This window comes from Taeniopygia guttata, chromosome 9, assembly GCF_048771995.1.
Source record: "Taeniopygia guttata chromosome 9, bTaeGut7.mat, whole genome shotgun sequence".
NCBI lineage: Eukaryota > Metazoa > Chordata > Aves > Passeriformes > Estrildidae > Taeniopygia > Taeniopygia guttata.
In genome coordinates, this window is record NC_133034.1 from 13,670,282 (window position 1) to 13,692,134 (window position 21,853).

Genomic DNA, 21,853 nt, shown 5'->3' on the forward strand with positions numbered 1-21,853 from the left:
AGCCAGGGCTGGGATCAGTCTGTCCCGCTCCAGCTTACTGGGAGAAACGGAACAGTGGGCAGTGGAAGGGAAAGGCAGATGTTCATGTCCCAGAAAAGCAGTAGTTTAGCTACCAAGCTGGTTAAAGTGTGATTACTTTTCATATTTATTTGCTATTTTCACTTATTTACGTGATTGCTATCTGACTTCACCAGGTTTTTATTACACTACGTATCTGTTCATCCCAGGATCATGAGGTGGTCTCTACAGTCGAAAGGACAGTGCCTGCCAGCAGCACAGCAATATCTGTGGTTAGTGCAGCTATGGATAAAAATAAAACCTGAATACTACAGCCAGTAGAAAAGGCTACTCAGAAGTGAAGTACTTTGTTTCACCTACAGCAAATACAAATTTCATGCACAAGGCATTGCCCCATGTAGAAGGAGGACAGTCATGAAGTTCTTGATGAAGGCTGCATCAAACTGAAGATCACAGGACATCTCTGGCCAGCCATGAGAGCACTGGGTATGGAAAGTCAGTAAACTCAGTGGATGCTTGTGTTTGGCTTTGTTTTTTCTCTGTCAAAGGGTAATCCCCCTTCCAGTCTCTCTTTTGCATCCAGTGACTTTGGAAATTTCCCCTACTTTCTTCTGCTGGAAGGTAGAAGACTTTGTCCATGGCAGAAGCTGGACTGGTCTTTATTCACAGCCTGTCTATTCTCTGTGCACTTACCTCTGTGGCAGCAGAGCTCAGGAGAACAGAGTAGGATGGGTAAAGCAGGGATGTGGAGTTGGAGCATAGCCAGCCAAGAGGCCGCTAGAGAGAGAATTCACTACACAAGAGAGTTTTGAAAATTCTTCTATAGGTCAGAAACGTTGAATCCATCTAACAGTTCTTGGGAATCCTGGGTGGTTCAGTATCAGCAACAATGGCAGAGATGCTCCAGTTTTAGACTGATCTTGTAAACCATGTTGACACTGTATTGCTGGTTTCTGCCCCAAATTCCACCCCATCCACACAGACAGGGGCAGCTTCCAGCCCTACCCCACTCCCTGATGAGCAGATGCTGCTGGCACTTGCTCTGCAAAGAGGCAGGAAGAGGCATTCACATGGTAGCACAGCATGTTATCCAGACAGCAGCTTTTCTGAAGAGAAGGTGGCAGGGGCAGAGGGGGCCTGGAAGTTCCCACTTGGACTGTGTTAGTCCAAGCCTTGCATCTGACATAAAACAAGCAGGGGAATGACAATAGCCATGATTAAGTACTGTGTTACCTTATTACCTGCCCCAGAGCACTGGGGTGTTTGCATCCCTTCAAGGGACTCAATATATTCACTCCCCAGCCATTCTGTGTATGTTCTCCTCTCTTTCACTGGCACAATTGCAACAGCAGAATCCTTAAAAATCAAGTCTTTTCCCTGAAAAGTTGAAGAATCAAACATTTTGAATCCATTTCCATTGCTGCTGTTTCCAAAGTAGACCTAAAAATAATGAAAAATTCTCAGTATTTTGCAAGATGAAGTGCTATAATCCTGTCATACAACATGAAAGATGACAGGAACCATTCTGTAGATGAAAAATTCATACACAATTGCAGAATCTCTCTTATGTGTTTGCTTTTAGACGCTTCAGTAGATCAGATACAGAATTCTGCCACTGGCAATTACAAGAACAGCATTTGTGATTTTGTGTTTTTAGTTACTATCTGGAAAAAGAGCTGTAGTTTTTAAAAAAATTATCTTGCCACAATATTGTTATGCAATATAGGGTTTGGCTGCCCAGGAGTTACAGACATGACTGAAGCCTAGCACGGAGATACTGCTCAGTCTTAATTTTGAACTAATTAACTTCAGGATGGAGAAGAAGGAACCTCGCTGTGGTAGCCAGGCATACTCTGCCTGCATGGTTTACCATGTACATGGCTGCAGCATAAAAAAAAACCAGCAAAGTTCTACTGCATTCCAAGGAAAATTCCAGAATGGAGAAGCATTGGCACAACACAGAAACAGGGGACAGCCATGAGAAAACACCTTAAGCTCCAGCAAATTACTACTGCAACCAGTGGCTGGGCAAAAAGTTGGAATCCCTTGTGCACCAGGGTGGTTTTACTGGGCGAGTTACATGTGCTGTACTTTACCTTCTCGCCACACTCCCAACAGGGCTGTGCACTGTGCACATTCTGCCAGTGCCATGAGGCAGAATAAGGCAGCGTGGTCCTATTGTCTTTATCCTTGGACTGTGTAAGGCCATATATAACACCCCCCAAAAATAAATGGATTATTAGTACCTGGGCTCTGTCCAGCAGTCCATATAGAGCAAAAACATTGACATCTGGGTGAACCATAACGGCCTGAGCTGGCACCTGAGCCAGGTGACAATCAGCAAACTGGGTGACTTCAGCACGGGCACCATTTGGACACAGTAACTGGAAATCACTGGACTTCAACTTTTGGGCCCAACTAGCACTGTTTTTACCTGAAAAAAAGAAACTGGTCATTGTCAAGCAGTTAATGCTTTAAAGCAAGAAAAAAAACCTGAATTATAATATAGAGACATGTAAAACTAAGTACCATCTGTGTTCTCAAACACTGTCGAGTGCTTCACAAAGGCCACATCCCCAGAATCCTCTACCAGGCACCTAAAGGAAGTCAAAGATATAAATGCTTTCAATTCAAAGCATCTTTAGGTGAACAACATTTTTTTAATAACTCATAGGTTTAGAATGAAATTTTTTTACAGGCATTCCTGCAAGGAAATGTACTGGACCCAAAGTTATTAAGAAGAACCAGAGAAATTTAGCATCTTAGATGGAGAGAAAATAAAAAAAAATTCTGAATTAAAAATTTCAAGAGTGGAATAGAGTAGAAAAAAATTATTAAAAGCAGCGTGAAAAACAAGAAAGACCAATATTAGATAAGTCAAGAAACAGAAGATCTATTATGTGATATTCAGTGCAGCATTCACAGCCCTGTACACTGGAGATCTCCAATTAATCTAACTGCAATTCCCAAGGTAATTGTTCCAGAACTAAGTTCAGTTTCTTCTAACTTTCTGAAGCAGAAATAGCCCACCATGCCAAAGGACCCTAAGACCCTCTCCTATGTAGCTTATTCTGTAAAGTGTTTTCAAGAAGCATTTCCTAAAACAAAATAATGAAACCAATGAAATAGATGTAAAGCTGTAACTGTGTATGGCTTATGCAGTACAAAATACAAGAGAAAGTTATGACTGGTAACAGTTACCCAAAATACATGTATTTCAATTGCACCCAGTTTAACATCAACAGTTCTAATCAAAGGTGGTAAATCACAATGTGGCTGACACTGTCACACAGAGAACAAGGACTCAGTGAAGCTATTCAGTGCATTTCCCCACCAGAAAAGGCTTTCCTAACACATTTTTCACTACTCTCTGCAGTTTAATTTGCCCCAGACAGTGGGATATACACAAACTGAATGGCCTCTCACACCTCTATCAAATTAGTCTGAAGACAGCCAGAGTTGAAGGAATCTGGAAATCTGAATTTTAAGTCCATCTCAAATACCTTCCATAATCCATTCTTCTTTCAGAGGGGATTATGTAAGTGTCACAGATAGATCTACCCCTCCCTTGTAGAAGACTGCAAACCTCAATTTTTTCACCCAAATTCTACCCTTTTAAATACTTAAAACTTCCCACATCTCTCAATGAATTAAGCACCTTCTCCCTTAAAAACAAAAAAAGTGATCTCCATATAAAGTTTGACTCTATGGGCACTATTATCAAATGTACAATCTTAGAATTATGAGCAAGGCTCCTGCAGCCTGTAACAGCATTTGTTGCCCATTCATCTTGTGACTGGGAGCTGGCTCTGTTAATCCATGAAGTACAGCAGAGGATCTGGAGTTTGCCTGCAAGGCTTGTACCCAGCAGAGCATCTGGACTCAACTAAATAGATTTGCAAAAAGTAGTTCTCAAAATCTAACACTTCATTATTTACCAGGCAGCTGCTGTTGAAGTCTCTTCCCTGAAGGGAAAAGGTGGCTTTCAGCTGTTACATGCCCTGTTATCTTCCAAGGTGAAGGTCAGAAAAAGGAAGTGCTCCTTCCATATCTAGTTTCACAGTCTTTGGGTATGGCCCCATCTGTACATGTACACTGTTGCACAAAGTACTTGTTCTATTTTATATTATTTTCCCCCCTCTATTTTTAACATACTTTGTTTTGAAGAGGATTTGGTAATTGAACATTGGCCATAGCTGTTTGTGCTGTACAGAAATCTACCTTCAGCTATAGCCACCAGTGAATCAGAGTAGTGAAGACACACTCCAGGCTCCCTGTCATGAGCCTGTCACTCTCTGCAAGGACCTACAGCACCCAGATCCTGGCTATTGTGTGTCTGCTTCCCTGCTAGAGCTCCCTGTGGATGACCTGCCCATGCAGAGTGGCAGACTCCCTGTCCCACTAGATTACACAAGACTGGAGGCCAGCAAAGATCTACTTGGTGCTCACAAGGTGGGTGCTCTGTGCAGATACACAGGTTGGGCTGTTGGCCATCTGGCTGTCTGCAAGGCAGCTGGCAAAGGCTGTGACATGAGCCAGTGTAATGCCTTATGCCAAACCTGCATTGGTGAGGACATCTGGGGACACACATCCCACCTAATGGCACCTGCTGCAGCAACAATAACCTCTGTCTGCTGACTGGGATGGAAACCAGGCACTCCTTGCATTTTGGCAGGCTGACACACTGAGTCACAGCTGTGGGTACCAGTTACCTGAAGGCTCCGCTGTAGCTGTAATAACGTTCTTGGCTACTTGCACTGCATTTGTTGTTTCCACTCTCATCTCCAATACACAGCTGACAGAGCTTTGCTGGGTAATTGTCCCGCTCAGCTGAAGGCACACAGCTGGCAGAGAAAAACTCACTTACAGCTGGGGGAAGACAAAACCAACATAAGGAGTGAAAAGTGTGGGCTCTTCACAAAAAAAAAAAAAGGCAGATACAATATCATGAAGTTATAACCAATGCAGATTTCAGTAGAACACTAGAAATACAAGTTACAGCTGCCTTACTGGAATTCACAAACTAGAACTTCTAACATGTTTTTAGAGCACTATTTAGCTGACTATGTAATGAAACCAAAGAGATTCCTAGGTAATAGATAAGAAGTAGACAAGCAAAATTAGAATGTGGAGTTCCATGTTTACAGATCTTGTTGTGTTACATTATTTCATTACCTAATGCAATTTGAAAATAAATGCAATAAAATCTTGGACAGGGATGTATCACTGATGCTTGGGATAATGGGATGTGCTGGGGGAGCAGTCAGGGAAGTGAAGGTTCTCCTCTGACATCTCTGGCAAGCTCTGAGCTCCCAGTGTTAAAAGAACATGGACAGAGCTGATACAGTGGAAAGACAGCAGGATGCTCAGAGGGCTGAAACACAACTTGCATTTACCAGGCTGAGAGTTGGACTTGGTCAGCCTGGAGATAAGACAACTAACAGTGTATTTGTTATCTTCATCTACACAGTGAGTTTTTCAGGAAGACAGAGCCAGTTCCTTCTCAGGGGTGCAGAGCAAAAGGATGAGAAGCAACAGATTAAAGTTATGAGAAGAAAAATTCCAATTAGATATAAGAAAAGTAATCTTTTTTACAAATGATGGTTAAGTAGAGGGACAGGGTCCAGAGAGGTTGTGTGTGATCTCAGTCCTAGGACTTACTCAGAACCTGCCTGGACACAGCCCTGAGCAATATGAACTACCAGACCTTTTATGCAGTTCCTTGGAATAGATGACCTCAAACTGTCCCTTCCAACCTAAATTAGCCAATTATTTTGTGATAAAGGAAAGGAATAGTTTTGTGTTAGATGGAACCTTCTCAGACCCCTCCACTAGTCCACAATGGTGGCAAACTTAAAATTTCAAGTCATTATATTAAAAACACAATACTCCTTCACAAACAGGTATGATTACTATAGAGCTATGAAGTATCAAAACCACTTCCCTAATTTAAGTTTATCATTAGACTGTTACTATCTTTTTAATATGTATTACTGTTGTCTTACCTTGAGGAATATTACAGTCTCTGTTCTTAATAAATCCCCTCTTAATTAGTATACCAATGGGAATATTCCATCCAGCATTTCTCCCCAGTCCTGTGTGGCAGGACTTCTTCCCTCTCAGGTCACTGATGGTGAATGCATTGGATGCATTTCGTTTCACTAACACCACAGCATAGTATGCATTGCTGCTGTCATTAGCTTGTAAAATAAAAAAATAAAATTAAAAAAAACCCAAAAAACAACACATTACAGCTTCCCTTATGCATTCCCACAGCTTAGTGGTCATCCATGGATCCATTACACTTATATGGTGGCAACTTCAATTGTACCAACAATCAGCTAGTCAGGCAGCATAGGTGTACATGGAATTACTCTTCACTTCTGCTCACATTGCTGCATTCACCTCTGGTCTGCAAGCTGCTACTGCTGCACACCTGAGCTGAATAATCTACAGACAAGATGATGAAAGTGTTCTTGCTCCCAGCAGTTCTTAGAAATACATTCCTCTGAAAAACAATGTGTAGGGTATAACTAACTCAGCAAATCTGCTTCAAGAAGTAATTTTTATGTGAAATCTTCATACCTGCATTAAAACTTCTGTGAGTTTTGCAGCAAATTTAAACTCTGCCTTAATGACACTGTGGACACAAGCCCTCTTTTAATCAGTGACTCTGAAGCAGCCACATTGACAGGAAGAATTTGCTTCTAACTAGAACTTACTGTGCAATTTCTGTATTTTTGCTTATCTTAAAAATATTTTGACTTTGTGAATACCAATTTTTTCTACTGAAAATATTTTTTTTTCAGAATTCAAAAAACAAATGAAGAGGTACAAGACTCAAAATTGCCACAGACTCAACCTGGTCCTGCAGCAGGACAGATGAAAATACCCTTGCTGCAGAAGCTAATCTCATATCTTCCTCTATCCATGATGTGAGGGCAATAATTCTTATTTCCTTTGAAAACAGCTTTCCCAGCAGGGCTGGGAACAAAGGACTATGTTTTTAGTACTGTTTTCAAACACCCTAGAAAAAAAGTCATTATTTATGTTTCTGTATCTTCTTACCAGAGTAACTTTCTCCAGCAGCTGGTACAAGGCCATATGTCTTCCCAGCTGTGTAAATATCAGCTCCACCCAGAACTACAGCATCACTTTCCTTTTTCTGAAAAATAAAATATACAATTTCTGTGAAAAAACCCAGCACATACTTTCCCTGCTACAATGATGACACCTTTATGGTCACACGTGTGGCAACTTGAAGGGCAAGGCTTACAGCGAAAGAGCATCACACTGCTAAAGAAAACCTCCTAAATGTGCATAAAGCATCATCAGTCAAACAGGGACAGGAGATTTCACACACACAGTACCCTCATGACAACGAAAGACCATCAGGGTTCAGGCTCATGCAGAGCATCTGAGCTACAGGTAATCTCCTTCAAATCCAGTGTTCCTGCCTGTCTCCAAAGGGAGTGCACATACCTAACCTCACCCACCCAGCAGAGAGCAGTTTCTGCTCATTTGGTTTATAGCACAAGGATTGTAGCAGCCTACCTGGATCAGCTCCATGCACTCTTCCTTTGTCTTGGCTGAAACACACTGAATTGCTGGCTTCAAATTCTTTTTTCTGAAGGCAACGGCCATTTCACCACATTTCCAAATCTCCTCAGTGGATACAACACACCAGTTCAGGCTTTCTGGCACTGCTGCACAAAATTGAAAACATTCACTTTCTTTGCAATACACAACAAGGATTCACACTGCGCACTGTCACATGTGTCCCATTCATGTTATTGAAAGTATCTGCTTGTGTGTTGCTCCCCATCCCTCCAGCTCAGACTTACACCTGACCAGGAACCAGGGCACTCCCCGATGAGCAGTTATGCCCACACTGCAAACCTCTCCACAGGAAAGGAACAACAGTTCCTACAATAACTGACCATTAAATCCAGCTATAGTATGTTGTGTAGTGCAGCAAAAAGCCACCCTGAACACAAGCTTCCTCACATCTGACAGTCACAGAGCAATGCCCAAAAGAGGAAAATCAGGAAGGTGAGGGGCTTTGCCACAACACAGATCACATCTGGGAGGCTCAGTTGCCAGGACTTTTAAGCTTCTTAAGGCAAAGATTCTTGCAACTTTTGTTTCTGACTTTCCCAGAATGTGTATCAAGTAATTTCTACTTTCTTCTGATAGCATGAAAGACCATAATGCTTCAATAAAGAACAACTGAGGGTTTCTTTCAGCTTAGGGAGGAAATCCTCTGCTAGGAATCCATTCATCCATTTTTATAGACTACCTGGGGATTTGTGCAGAAGCACATTATTATTTCCCCTTGTCAGCAGGTAAGAAATTAAGTACCAGGCAGCAGTAGCATTTACCAGATTAATGCCTCTCATACAGCAAAAAAGGGTAGAAAATGCCTGCATCTTATAATGAAGTTGGCCATTTTGCACAGGAAAATGTTCTGCAATGCAATATTGTTTCTAGGTCCAAAAGTGACCTTTGCCCATGCTCAAAGATCAGACTGGCATCTTGCGCTATAACACTCCAAGAGTGAGAAGAAAATAAAGCAGAATCAAGATGATCTGTGTTATCAGCTGTCTTTTTGCTTTTTTGGTTATAAAGAGGAACCTACAGACAACTTACTATTGGGGTTGCAGCTCAGAGCTTGCATGGCACGAAGATACTCCTCACCCAGCCATGCCTGGTAATTCTGAGCTGTGATTGCAACAAGCTCTGTGGTGGCATCTCGGAACAGAAGATTTTGGGCACCGTAGACTGCTGAGTCAAACATCTGAAACTTGGCGCCCACCCCATTAAATCTTTGCTGTAATGTTAAAGAAAGAAGCACATGTCACACATTGCTCTATGTGGGATGTGTGACATCCCACACACCTTCAAACCCCGTAGAGCCAAAGGTGCTCAGATATCCCACTTTCAGTCTGCTTAGGCAGCCGGGAGAGCCCTTCTAAAACACAAAGGGGCAATGAAGAAACAGCCTCCTACCTGTCCCTGGTTTAGGAGCTGGAAGAGAACTGTCCCGTCTGTGTCAGGCCGCACGACCACGGCCCGAGCGGGGACTCGGGCCAGGTGGCAGCTCCTCCACTCTGTCACATCAGCTCTCCTGCCATCGCGACACAGCAGCTGGAAGTCCCGGGAGCGCAGCCGCTGGGCCCAGGGAGAAAGGCTCCTCCCTGAAAGCAGCCAGGATGTGCTTAAGGAACAGGCATCAGGTGGGGCCAATGCTCCTGGCTCCAAGCCTGCTCCAAGCCTCACTTGCACACGTGGAGCAGAACACCCATCTCCTGAGCATCTCTGAACTATTCCTGACTGCACAGCATATCCTGTGCACCTTTGTGGTCCTGTAGTCCTATAACATCTGTGGGACTGCACTGAGCTGTACTGGGGTCTGCAGCAGTATCAAGAGCATCCCTAGTTGTGGGTCATGTACAACTTTTTTTTGGCTTTTTTTCCCCTGGGTCAGACATACCTAAGCAATGTTATACTCAAGGTAGTTTTCACATAGTGCCAGACAAGGCAGGTTAACTCTCTCCTAGTCTCCACTGAATCCCTTGGCAGGCTGGAGCAGTTTAAGAGTCCAGGTCTATATAAAAACAGGTTACTGCTGTTGAAGGTCTCTTTCCAGAAGCAGCTTAAGATTCCACCTTTCACCTTATACTGAAACTATCAAGCATTTAAAGAAAATCTCTATCTCCTGGTGCACACCTCAGAGGGTTTATCCGTTTTCAGATTTTATCTGTATTACAGCATTTTTTTGCTGATTCCTCAATTCAAAATACAAAGATTTGCTATTATACTGTCATTACAAACACTGTATTTCAGACCTTGCAGCCATTACTCAACAAGCTTCAGGATTACTCACCATCTGTATATTCAGGCACTGTGCTGTGCTTCACAAAAGCGACCTCTCCAGCATTTTCAGCCAAACACCTAACAAATATAAATCCAACCACAAAGAGGCATTATAAAACCACTGTGCTCTGGCCACTGCCAGCTGACAGCCTGAGGGCTCTGTGCTCCGTTCCATCAGCCACAGACACTGACCTATTTCCTTGTGCTGAGAGTTTTGCTCAAGGCAGAGACTAGAGGCTGTTGGAGCATGAAGTAAACTATCATTGTCATCTGGTGAATATGAACAACATGTTCAGTGCTGCCTGGGACAAACACCATGACCTTCTTTGTCCAGGACAGTTCTGTGTCTAAGGCAGTCACACAGTCCTTTGGGGAATATACAGGGAGGAGCAAGTGCTTCTCATAAGTAAATTCTGCCCTTGTTAATGCTATGACTCGGGGACTGGGAACTGCAAACACAGGACACAGATGAGAAGGAAGAAAATAAAGATTGGTTTGCAAAAATGGAGGGCAGAGCAACTCAGTAATTCAGAGCAGTTAGGTGGGATAACTGAAATAGCCAAGTAAGGCAGCAGTTCAGCTCTCAGGCTCCAAGGATCATCAGGTTTCACTGGGAAAGATAAGTCAGTAAGGCTTGCTGAAACACTCAGATTGTATCAACAGCTGCTGGACAAAGCAAATAGCAGCAAATAGCAGCTTTCCCTGCCCAGTATATGTGCTAAATATCCATTTGATTTTAATATCCAGGTATTAATACCTGAAACAGTGGGTTAAGAATTACTTTTGATCAGTCAGATTAAAAGCATAGCTATCCTAACAAAACTATATATTTTCTAACAAGATCAACTTAAAGCTGTGGTTTCAATTTCTTGTCAGTGGGGTCTGAACACGATGACTATGGAGAGGGTACAGCAATAAAAAAATTGACAGATATGATTTTTACCTGAAAGCCCCACTGTAGTCATAGTATTGCTCTTGGGAATTTCGTTCACATTTGTTCTGTCCTACTGAGTCCCCTTTGCAGAGCTGACAGAGGGATTTGGGATAGTTCACACCATTTGCTCCAGGAATACAACTTGCATTGAAATAGTCACTTACAGCTAAATGCAAAATTAGAATGAGGCATTTTTAGCAATGAATAAACAAGATCAATTTCATTTTAACACATCCACACAGTACATCTCTAAAAAGATTCAGAAGGCACAAGTTATTTTCCCCTTAAAAGATAGTTTCCAAGTTTAAAACAACCAAAAACCCTGCAGTCTTCATTAGACCTACATTATGATCCTACAAGGAGCATCAAAGTCAAAGAACAAAACAACAGCTGAATCACACATTTCTGTACACACACAGAGGATGCCAAGAGCATTGGGAGAGCATTGCTAAAGGGATCTTTGCCCTGTAACTCTTGCCTTTTGGAAGGTCACATCCCATTGCTGCCAGGTGCCCAGTGTCAGTGAGGTACCCCACTGGCACATCCCAGCCCGCAGTCCTGTTGATGCCGGTGTGACAGGAGCGCGCTCCCTTCAAGCTCTTGATGGTGATGTTGGAGCTTCTCTTTACCACAGCCACAGCATAATAGGAAGTTCCAATCTCTGCAGCACAGAAACAAAGAGAAACAACCTGAGTAGCCCCACAGCAGCATTACAGTGACATACACTGAGTTTTGGACTCCTGTGCCTGCCCTACCCACAAGTCACTGTGTTCACATCCTTGCTGAGACCCTGCTGACTGTGAATCAATGTACCCCGTAACTTTTTCAATGTGAATTGTCTTAGTCCACAGGCAATCTGCTCTAACTATGGAGGTCACTCTGCTTTGAAAGTGACGTTCCTTTTCAGAAAGAAGCTTTCTATGACTCTAAATATATCTGGATTGAATTGAAACCAATATAATTTGCTCCATAGTGGATCTTAATTTTGTTACAGCAGAGTCAACTGATGTCTCTGGAGCATCACAGCTGATTTAGTTCTCTTTTTTTTTTGCAGTTTAATATAACTCAGAGTCAAGAGCTGAGGGTTTGAAGTGATCATAAGGTCATTCAATCTGACTTTATTTAGATTAGAAATCATTACATTTCTTCCATTTTTCTCTGATTTGAGCTCATAGCCTGACTAATGGAAATAGTCAGCCTCTGGATCCTGAGGCCCATTTGGTTTTGAGAAGCCAAAGTACAGGTCCCTCACCAGAGTTTTGATAATTTTAACGGGGTGGGGGACTGCTGCACATGATCCAAGATGCTATGGCCTGATCCCAACAGCAACTTCTGAAGATGCCTTTGGCCAGGTAACACTAAGACCCAGCTACAAAACAAATCCAGCTCCATCTCACAATAGAGTGATGGGACAGCACTGCCAGCAAACTGCTTCCAGGGCTCTCCCTTCCTTTACATCTTAAAGTTGGGGGGGCATCATCCAGCTCTGAACTACACAAATGTGTTGATACTGAGCCCTTAGTCAGGATAACAAGTCACCACTGAATTATTGTCTCTGCCTTGAAAGGAACTCAAAGCTTAAGGTCACCCAGACAAGAAGCATAACCTAGTACTTCCTTTCTTCCAGCAGGTTACATACATTAGTAAAAACAAAATCAAATTTTTCTAATGTATAGGACTGAGAGATAAACCTAGTGATTTGTGTTTAGCAATTCATTAATCTAAGAGAACACAAAAAGCAGAGAGACAGTAAAAAACAAACAAAAACCAGCCCAACAAACTTATTACAGGAACAGCTACTCTGACCTAAATGCTTCAGGACAGACTTTGTCACAGCCCTGTGTCTATTTCCCCTGTCTGGTACAGGCAGGAGCAACCAAGAGGGATGCTGATCACTACCCACTGTTTAGAGTCTTCAAGAAGACTCCAAATAAAATACAAACAGTAAATGCAAGGTTTTTTTAATGCATTTTAAGTAATCTAAAAGGTATTTAGTCAGAATATACCTTGATCATATACTTCCCCAACCACAGGTTTCAGACCATGCTCCCTTCCAGCCTGGAAAATCAAACGGCCATCCAGGGTCACTGCATCTGCCAAGTCATCCTGTGCACACACAAGGGCAGAATACATGTTAAAGCTTAATTATCAGTAGTTATCAACAACCAGAGTACCCATGCATTTAGAAGAGGCCCTTAGTTAATATGCATTTGTGTTTTCTTTTTTCCAATTATTTTAAGGGCACACAAATTTCTGAACAACTCTTACCAAGAGGGATTTTAGACCTTCAAAACTGCCTTCCAGCAGAAGTAATGCAGAAACCAGCCCTGCACAATGATGGCTTCACCAGTCTTAATAGTTCAAAGGAACCTTAGAAATAGATGCTGCAGCTCTCTGCAGGATATTAAAGCCCAGCAATTAGAAGTTTCATTCACCTCTGTAGCTTGTGCCTCAACGCTTGAAGATTTAAATAAAACAAATACATTTTTAGATCATACACAGATAGCTCAAAATAATATTTTCTGGGGCTACAAAATCTGAATGCCAAAGTGCACTCCAAAGCACCCTACAGACTGCTGGCTTGTAGCTCAGCTCAAGGCAGACATGCATTTTGTGAGTGGGAGAGCAGGTGGCAATGGGTTCCTGAGAAGGAGGAGAGCATCTAAGACTGCTCAGACTGGGAGGATAAAAATCTGAGGCATCCACTTTCAGGAAGGTGGCCAGTAACACCAGGTATTTTCTGTTGACTGTAACACCTGGAATTGCTGGAATCCTGCTACAGCTGCAGGATTGCTCTGGAGAGCACAGGATAGGGGCTCCCCCAGCAGCAGGTCCAGAACTGCTATAACACCCCTGGCAGCAGGATCAGCTCCCTCTGTGAGAGCCAGGAGAGGGCATTTCACACTGAGACAAGATACTGCCGAGAAAATAATCAGCAGTGTGACATTCTGCATTTCTAAGCTAATTCCAAGTTTCTCGTCAGTTTGCTTAACCTCTGGTTTGGCCATGGAGGGGGTCATTTAGTTTCTCCATGCCTTGGGAGCTTGCAAAGCATGATCAGGGCAGGGCTGGGACTGCCTAGCACACCACAGCAACTTCCCACAGGCTGAACCACATAAAGAGCTTGAACATTTTTTAAGGGAATGTGTGGAGCACAGGTAATACGTCGATGGTGACATCTAAACCAGATTTGAAGCTGCCATGTAATTTGAAATCTTTTACTTGTTTGGCTTGAAGAAGAAAAAAGATTATATTCATTAATAAATCTATGAAACAATAGAGTCCTGAGAGCTGCTTCTCATGAATGAGAGCTGAAGAAATCCAAGGGAACCTGAAGCAGATTTGGGGTTGGGAGATACTTGCATCTTAAAGAACAGACACAATCTTTCTGAATAACATTTCCACTGGTGAGGGTCAGAGCACAGCACAGTGTAGGAATTAAAAACAATCTGTGGCTCAGGAGGGACACCTGATGGGAGAGGAGGTGGGAGTTAGAAGCTCTTGCCTTCAGGGAGAACAAAATGAGCTTCTAGAATTGGTGACGGACCGAAAGTAGAGCAGATAAAATGGAAAGGGCTGACCACAGAAACCATGAGGTATGTTATATGGCCATATTTTCATAGGAAATAGCACTTTTCTGACTGAAAAGCAGAATCTTTGAGCTCTGTTTAGACACGGAGCCTCTGATAAATAGCTTTTGTAAAAATAGCACAAGACAAAAAAAAGGTCTATTGTTTTTAACATAAAGTAGTTTTAAATAACACACAATTATTGCTGAGGTGACATATGAACAGCAGCATGGGCATTTTTTTTCAGCAAGTAGTTGCCAATAAATTTAGCAAAAGCATGGGACTCACCTGCAATTTTTTAGTAAGTACACATATGATAGTAATTCTCTCTTTGTTGTTTTCAAAGGAAGTTTAATTCTTTGTGTCACAACATTTCAGAATTGCCTACATTTAAAGACCTGCTGAAAATCAGGTCTGGTCACATTCAATATTGTCAGCTTCCCTAGTTAAATATTAGATATTTCTTAACGGTTACACACATTCAATAAAAAACATTTTTTCCTTATCCATGTGCTAACACATACACAGGTCTAAGTCCAAGTTATGGAGCTACAAAACAGCATCTGCCTCTTCAGCCACTGTGTCCTGCTCCCTTCTTGGCCTCAAGGATCAGAGTTCAGTGCAGATGCCAACTCAGGGATTCCACACAGTCCTACACAGAGTAGGCTAGCTTGAATATTTAGTAGATTATTGGCACAAGGGGAAAAAAGCAAAAAGGAGATCTAAAAGACAAAGTCTTGTCTGAAGCCTTACAGTGAAAATTCTTTTTATCAGAAAGCAACTTACTCCTGCTGTCTGCCTGCCTGCTATTTCCAAGGGCTTGCAAATGCAATTCTGTGAGCTCTGTATTTCAGAAGCAGACAATCATCAGCCCTTTGTATAATCTGCTTTGCAGACTCTAACAGCTCCCTCTGTGCAATGCAATCAGCCAAGTGGTTTGGAGAAGATCTGACATTAGTATGCCCTGGCTATTGCCAAGGTGAGATCCACATCTCTATCGGTATCTGCTCTCAGCATTCTTCAATACAGCCTGACACCCTTGCTCAAGAACAGCATTTATCAGGAGGCAACAAGGTAGTCTTAGGAGCCAGACAGCCATTCTGCTTCACTGACAAAAATCACAAGATATCAGTTCTTGAAATCTGTTCCTTTTTTCCTAGCCACATAATCATCTGCCTCATCTCCTTTCAAACTATTCTTTCAGATCTCCTTTTCTTCCTCTGAACCTCTTGTCCTTGACAGGCTGCATCTCCACAAAAACCCAGTTCTCAGGCACATGTACAAAGAACATTCTTTATTAGCACAGCCAGCCAGCCTTCCCTTCCCCCACACTCTGCCAGTGATGACAGCCATGATTACCTGCTTCCACGCTTCTTCCAACATCCACTTTTTACCTCCTACCCCCTCCAAAGGAGGGAATGATTTTGCATACATCATTTTGCAAATTCACATGTTCACAGTCTTCAAAGCCTTCCCCAGAGGCACACTCTTTTTGGAAGCTGAGCACACTCTGGACAGCTGAATTAATACAGCTTAATACAGAGGTTTGCCCTTTGCTCACCCCACTTGCTGCTTTGCCTTTCTCTTGTACTCAGTATTGGGAGATTTGATTTGATTACACTCAGCTCATCTGTTTATACAGCAATTTCCATAACAGGACCCTGAAATGGGAGTTTGATCCAGAGTTTATCGAAATACAATCTACTTAGAGGCTAAGCAGCACAGCTTTAACTACTGTCTGCATCTTGTAGCTCCATCCGTTCTTAAATATCTGCTAAATAAATCTGACACAATTCTCAAATCAAAGATTAGTATTTGGGAGGAAATATTTAAGACCTTAGCTGTGTTCTTAATGACTCAGTGAGCAGCCAGATAACATGCGGCCATTCTGACATTCAAGTCCATATGTACATTTCTGTGCCTTTTTAATCTTAAAAAAGATATGCCTTGATTTGTCAGAGCCATGAATGCCAGGAATGCCCTCCAGCTGCCTGGAGGGCCACACATTCACCACAGAACAGTGCACCTTGCCAGGGGACTATTATTAGGCACATGAAGAAATTAAACTAATGACACTGGTTTCACTCACAGCTCACCTTGATCATCTGGGTACAGTTAGCAGCTGACCCCCCTGCTGCACACTCCAGAGGGGGAAGGATGCCAGCCTCACTGAAGGCCTTGCTCATGCCATTACACTTGGAAAGTTCTGGTTCAGACACCGTGCACCACCGGACACGCTCCAGGCCGAGAGCTGCAAACACAGCACCAAGAGAGAACATTACAAAACCCAACTGAGCTCTTGTAACAGAGCTTACCATTTAGAGACAAACTTTCATTCTGCTTCTCCCTCCAAACAGAAAAAATCAGGGCTCACTTCACTGTGAGTCCTTCGAGGTGATTCCCACTTTCATTCCAATTAACATGAATACTGAAGTTTTTTTTGACTGACCACAAGATCAGACTGAGACACTGAAATCCAATCGCACTTGTTTCTGACATAAGAAATATGGGTACCATGGAACATCAGGGCATCCAGACTACTTTAAACACCTTGCAGAATGCACCATCTTAATCAAGTTAAAACCATGTGAAATTTTTATCTAAAATGATATGCTAAAAACCAAAGATACTCAAGACAACTCTTGAGTGTTGCTAGTTAGTATTTGGAGTCCTGTACTAGCCCTTATTGGTCTGAATTATAAAAGCATCCTTAGGTGCTCAAAAGCCTGGCCACTAGGCTTATTATGAAAACTAGAAAAGTAAACTTGGCCCTTCAAAACAGTCTTTCATAAGAGATCATAACCACAGTCAGGAAAAGGGGAGGGCAGAGCCATGAATGAAGAGACTCGAGTTGAGTTGTGGAGATTTCCATTAATTAGGAAAGAAAGGTGCCTTTCAGAGGCCTAAATGTCACCCTCCTAAGTGCCAAAGCTACAAACACTTGGTTGCTTTTGCAGGGAGAGGTCATCGTGCGCAAACAGTGCGGTGAAATGGAAACCCAGGCGTGGGACAAACAGGGACACAACATTCCACTGCTTGTCTACAATTTCCATTTTTAAGCTGGAGTCTGCTGTAAACCATTTATCATGTGGTTTTCTAATACCTCTAAGTGGCCCTCTACTTCCCCCCCAGTGCCATGCAGCCGAGATGCCACATCTGACAGTGCAAGTTAAAAATGACTCCGATAGTGCCCGACAGTGCTCCGTGCACATCCTCTGACTTAGTGCCTGCAGACTAAACAAGCCTGTTGATGCCAAAAGATCCAATACTGAAACAGTGGGATTGGCTTGCTGCTCCTCTGCGACACAGAGCCAACTCTACTGCTGTCAACAAACACTAAGTCAGACTTGGAAAGCTTACAGGAAGTTTTCATGGCAGCAGACGCCAGAAGAGAGGGAAACAACTGCCCACCTCTGAGTTGCAGGAATTCTGAGAACCAAGACGGTTGGAAGAAAGCTACAACAGGTCATGGTAAAAATACATTTCACAAAAACTTAATGTTTGTACTACCTCATCTTTCGGGTGAAATTTTCACCATTAATTCCTCGGGAGTAGAAGGAAAATCCTGTTTTCTACTTTGAGGTTTTCTTTTTATAAACATAAGCAAAGGGAAATTAGACTGGGGACTGAGCCTCTCAGTATGTATGTATGCTAAGTGCCATTTTTCAGCCTAAGCATTCTGATTTTACATAGAGACACACAGGGGGTAAAGCATCAAAGTATGGAAAAATCATTAGCCATACACCTGAAACATAAAGTTCTTTTAGCTCTGTATTTCAGCCAAAATAGTGAAACGGTATAAATCCATTGGTTTTTTCCTCACTCATCAAAACCAAGTGTTTATTGGTCCCTTTCCAAATTGCTCAATTTTGTTCTTAGGGGAAAGTCAGGTCTGGGCAATATCCTGGCTCCTTCCTTACAAGACAGCCAATCTGAAATGGGCTTGAGCACAGAGAAGGCCTGCAGTTAGCCTCTTCCTACTGCCAAGGAAAACCAGCTTACAACGTCAGGTCAGTGTCTGAACCCAAGGTTATTCTCAATTTTGGCCCTTCTGTGTATCAGTAGATATATATATAAAGCTTAAAAAGGCAGAAGCTGGAAACTTCCGTTTGAAATATGCTCAGAGTCCTAACACACCCATAACTATCACTGACAAACATCCCAATAGCTCCTCAAAGTAATGATACCACATTGTGTAACATCAAATGGCTATTTATACAGCTACTAGTACAGTATCAAGGGCTTTCAACAGAAAAAAAAAGGAAAAAAACCCAGAAAATAATTAACTGGGACCATTTGTTTTCTGAAGAACTGAAGAGTGCTTCAGAAAAAGTGCCTACACCTCTTGTGAAATTACAAGCACTCATCAATACAATTTGCGAGTGATAGGAATAAGTCAACATGTTGCACAGATCAGGAGAAGTGAAATAAAGCAATTATTTCTATTTTACTAAAGTAAGTGTTATAGAACTGTTCATTGTTGTGAAAAACAGACACCACTGAACCAGAAATTGATTCAGAGCTGGAGAAATACAACATTTGACACCAATGAGTCAAGATATATACATGATGTTCAATGCAGTCTTTTCTGCTGCTTTTCTATTACTTCAATCTGTTTATTTTCCTGCCATATGAGATTGGCTCTAAAGTGGTTCTAGTTTCCTTCTGCTCCCTCACATCACACAGAGTTCCCATGCTACAGCAAAAGCTTTTAGAGGACACTTACCAGCATGAAAGAAGAGAAGATAGAAAACATTTCTCAAGCTCTTCATGGTGAAAGTTTTGGGATCTGTGATTTTTTTTCAGCCTTCAAAATTCCCAGAGATCAAGGCTCCTGCAAGAGTGCTCCCTCCAGCCTGGTCTTAGATGAAAATCAGTTGTGTTCAATTGCAGTTCGATGCACTCTGTTCAGCAACAAGCCCTGCTTACCTCGGCACGCGTCACCTCACAACGACTACAGGAAAAGAAAGCCTCTCCTCACACTGCCTGTACACTTGAAAAAAAAAAACATCAGACCTGGAAATTGCAACATATCTGCGGCACCAATGAGGTCGCTACTGCCTTGGCACCACCCACAGACTTCATTCAATAAATTGCTACACACCGGCACACAGGGGTGGGGTAGGGCTGTGGAAGCACATCCTTGCTCTGTGATCTGTGTATTCCCTATACCTGGGGCTCAGGAAGCAGGAGGAGATTCAAGGGAAGCAGTTTATCTGGCAGAGTAGACAGTCACTTTGATGCCACGTTCTCAGCATTGTCAAAAATTGCTTAAAGCCTCCATCAGAAGCCCAGGCTCTTACAACAGCAAAGCCTGTACACTATACAGGTGCTACAGCACATGCTAAGTGCACATTTCCTGAAATTTAATAGCAATTGCTATAAAACAGCTGAATCATTCTGGCTTATTTTAAGGTTTAAGAGAAGGCCTAGGAAGGATTCTCTCCCAGAAAGAATCAAAACTGCTGACAGCAGCTCTGTTAAAAGCTGCTGTGAATTTTAGTGTAACTTCACAGAGCAATACTCATTTGTGCTGCCCTTTTATTAATTTCTTATTAGTCAATGAACTGCAGCTACCTGTAACACTTTGTTTACATAAAAGCTGCTCAGAAACAGAAGGGCTGTGTGATGTGAGTCCTCACACCCAGGGAGGGCATGAGCCACGCTGCTCTGTGCATCCCCCTGTACGTCCGGGAGTGTGGCATGATGCCTCCAGCACTCATCAGCTACCGGACTGCAGTTTGGCAACTCTGACTACACCTGTAAGACAACAGCTGAGTTAATTATTTGCTATTTCAAGTTTAGAATTGCAAAAAAATAGAGAATGATCTCTCCAGACTTAATTCCCAAACAAAGCTTTATGGTTGAACTCTGATTCTTGGCTCCCTAGGCCATCCGGAATTAATCGTCCCTTTGCTGTCTTAACTGTTAAAGAATAACCCGGTACCACTGGAGTATTTCCAAATGTTTTCAAGGACCGGTTGCTCAGATCCTTCCTGTGCCCTTCCTACTGGCCAGATTAACATCTGAAGCCCTCTCTCCCTGATGTTTGCAGAAGGGTTTACATTCATATGGAGATGACAAGTCCTAGTACCAGTTACTTAAGACTGCAAGGGCAGGATTAGTAAAACACGAATCAGGTACCAGGGTTCTCCTGTGGATCCTCTAAAGGAATGGCTCAGAAGGCAGAGGAGCAGCCTTTTTGTACAGGAGGTCTATTCCAAACCCAGCCCCCTCTAAACAACCACATGAGCAGAGTTTGTCAGAATTTAGATAATTTTTCTATTTGATTCTTAACTCTTGAGTATCTGTGCTTTAAATTTCTTAACCCAGTTTTCAGCACAATTCAGCAAAAATGCCAACAAAGAAATAATATAACTTACAATAATAATACAGGGTAACAAATACTTCATCAAGCATGTGTCTGTATAGCAATTACAAAAAGCTGGGTTATCAGGCAAGAAGAAAACCCACAATGCCTTCACTCGGCCAGCAAAAGAGTTGTAATACAGCAGTGGGATGCCATTTGTATTTCCTAATTACTAGAGTTGTTAAATTAGAGGCCTTTAGCAAAATACACATATTGTAAAACATAACTCTAAAATACAGAAAAGTGTACCCAAGAATCAGAAGATATATTGGTACCTGATGCTGGAAAAATGAGACCCAGAGAAACACTAAGTAATGCAAAACCCTGACAATTACACAAGTTAAGACAACAAGGAGAATCAGGGCTCTCAGAATCAACTTTTCTGCCAGTGTTCAAAGGTAACACTGGAAACAAACAAAGCTAAAAACGCAAAGCAAATGCTCTGGAGTCCTTTGGGATGTGTTGATCTGAGACTTGTTTTCACGCCCGCACGGCAGCTGTGCAAGGTAACTGCTGCGGACTTCAGTCAGAGCGTGTTTGGTGACACCTGGCTACTACAGCACAAGTGCCTGGGGGCAAAGTTCGGTGGCAGCTGCTCAGACACTCCAACACATGAAAGAGCAATTCCTCACAGACCTGCTCAGCTGAACAGGGCTCTTTCTGATGGGTTAAAAAGAGGTAAAAAGAAGTGTATACAATACAGAGCTCTCAGATGTGTTTGCAGATTTGATAGATTCATATCCTTCTGGGTTTTTTTTTTTTAGAGTTACTCTTTTAAGATGTCTCACAAGACACCTCAAACAATCAGTCACTTTCAAAAACACAACAGTACACTTCCAGCTGCCTTAAAAATTTATGACATTATTTATCAATCTGCATCAATCTAGTACACCATGCGCTTTCATGGGCAGGAGTTCTCAGAAAGGCAGCACACCTGATTTCCCAGATCTTGAGAAGCAGAAACTCTTCTGGGGCATGCACCAGCAGCTTGAACCTCCTGTAAGCTGCACTGGTATCCCATGTAACATCAGCAATAATTGTGTCACAAGTTTAAACCTGCTTTTAATGCATAACTTCAGTAGCCCC

At 42.4% G+C, this 21,853-nt stretch overlaps 1 protein-coding gene across 3 annotated transcripts; it reads right to left on the reverse strand.

The window, feature by feature from the left end:
• Positions 1-121: 121 nt before the first annotated feature.
• Positions 122-21,817, reverse strand: MELTF (melanotransferrin). 3 transcript variants are annotated; one of them, XM_002188973.6, is made up of 15 exons: positions 19,124-21,817; positions 16,494-16,648; positions 12,835-12,934; positions 11,307-11,489; positions 10,838-10,994; positions 9,905-9,972; positions 9,028-9,215; positions 8,668-8,848; positions 7,573-7,724; positions 7,087-7,183; positions 6,024-6,218; positions 4,731-4,887; positions 2,548-2,615; positions 2,265-2,452; positions 122-1,458 (listed from the first exon to the last, which is right to left on the reverse strand). In XM_002188973.6, exons 1-15 carry the CDS (start codon positions 19,167-19,169, stop codon positions 1,180-1,182), a joined length of 2,214 nt encoding a protein of 737 aa, XP_002189009.5. In that variant the 5' UTR covers positions 19,170-21,817; the 3' UTR covers positions 122-1,179. The 3 variants fall into 3 exon arrangements, with proteins under 3 accessions (XP_002189009.5, XP_030136019.4, XP_030136018.4); XM_030280159.4 differs by lacking the exon at positions 19,124-21,817 and having other exon boundaries at positions 7,573-7,721; positions 16,494-19,086; XM_030280158.4 differs by lacking the exon at positions 19,124-21,817 and having other exon boundaries at positions 16,494-19,082.
• Positions 21,818-21,853: the final 36 nt, after the last annotated feature.

Bases quoted from the DNA above. Each gene is read 5' to 3' on its own strand.
- MELTF (XM_030280158.4), bottom strand. From the start codon at position 16,715: ATGGTAAGCTCTGTTACAAGAGCTCAGTTGGGTTTTGTAATGTTCTCT. The intron at 11,490-12,834 runs GTATATTCTGAC...TCTGTGCTGCAG, and splicing joins TGGGGAAGTATATGATCAAG to AGATTGGAACTTCCTATTAT. The intron at 2,453-2,547 runs GTACTTAGTTTT...TCTTTTTTTCAG, and splicing joins AGTGTTTGAGAACACAGATG to GTAAAAACAGTGCTAGTTGG.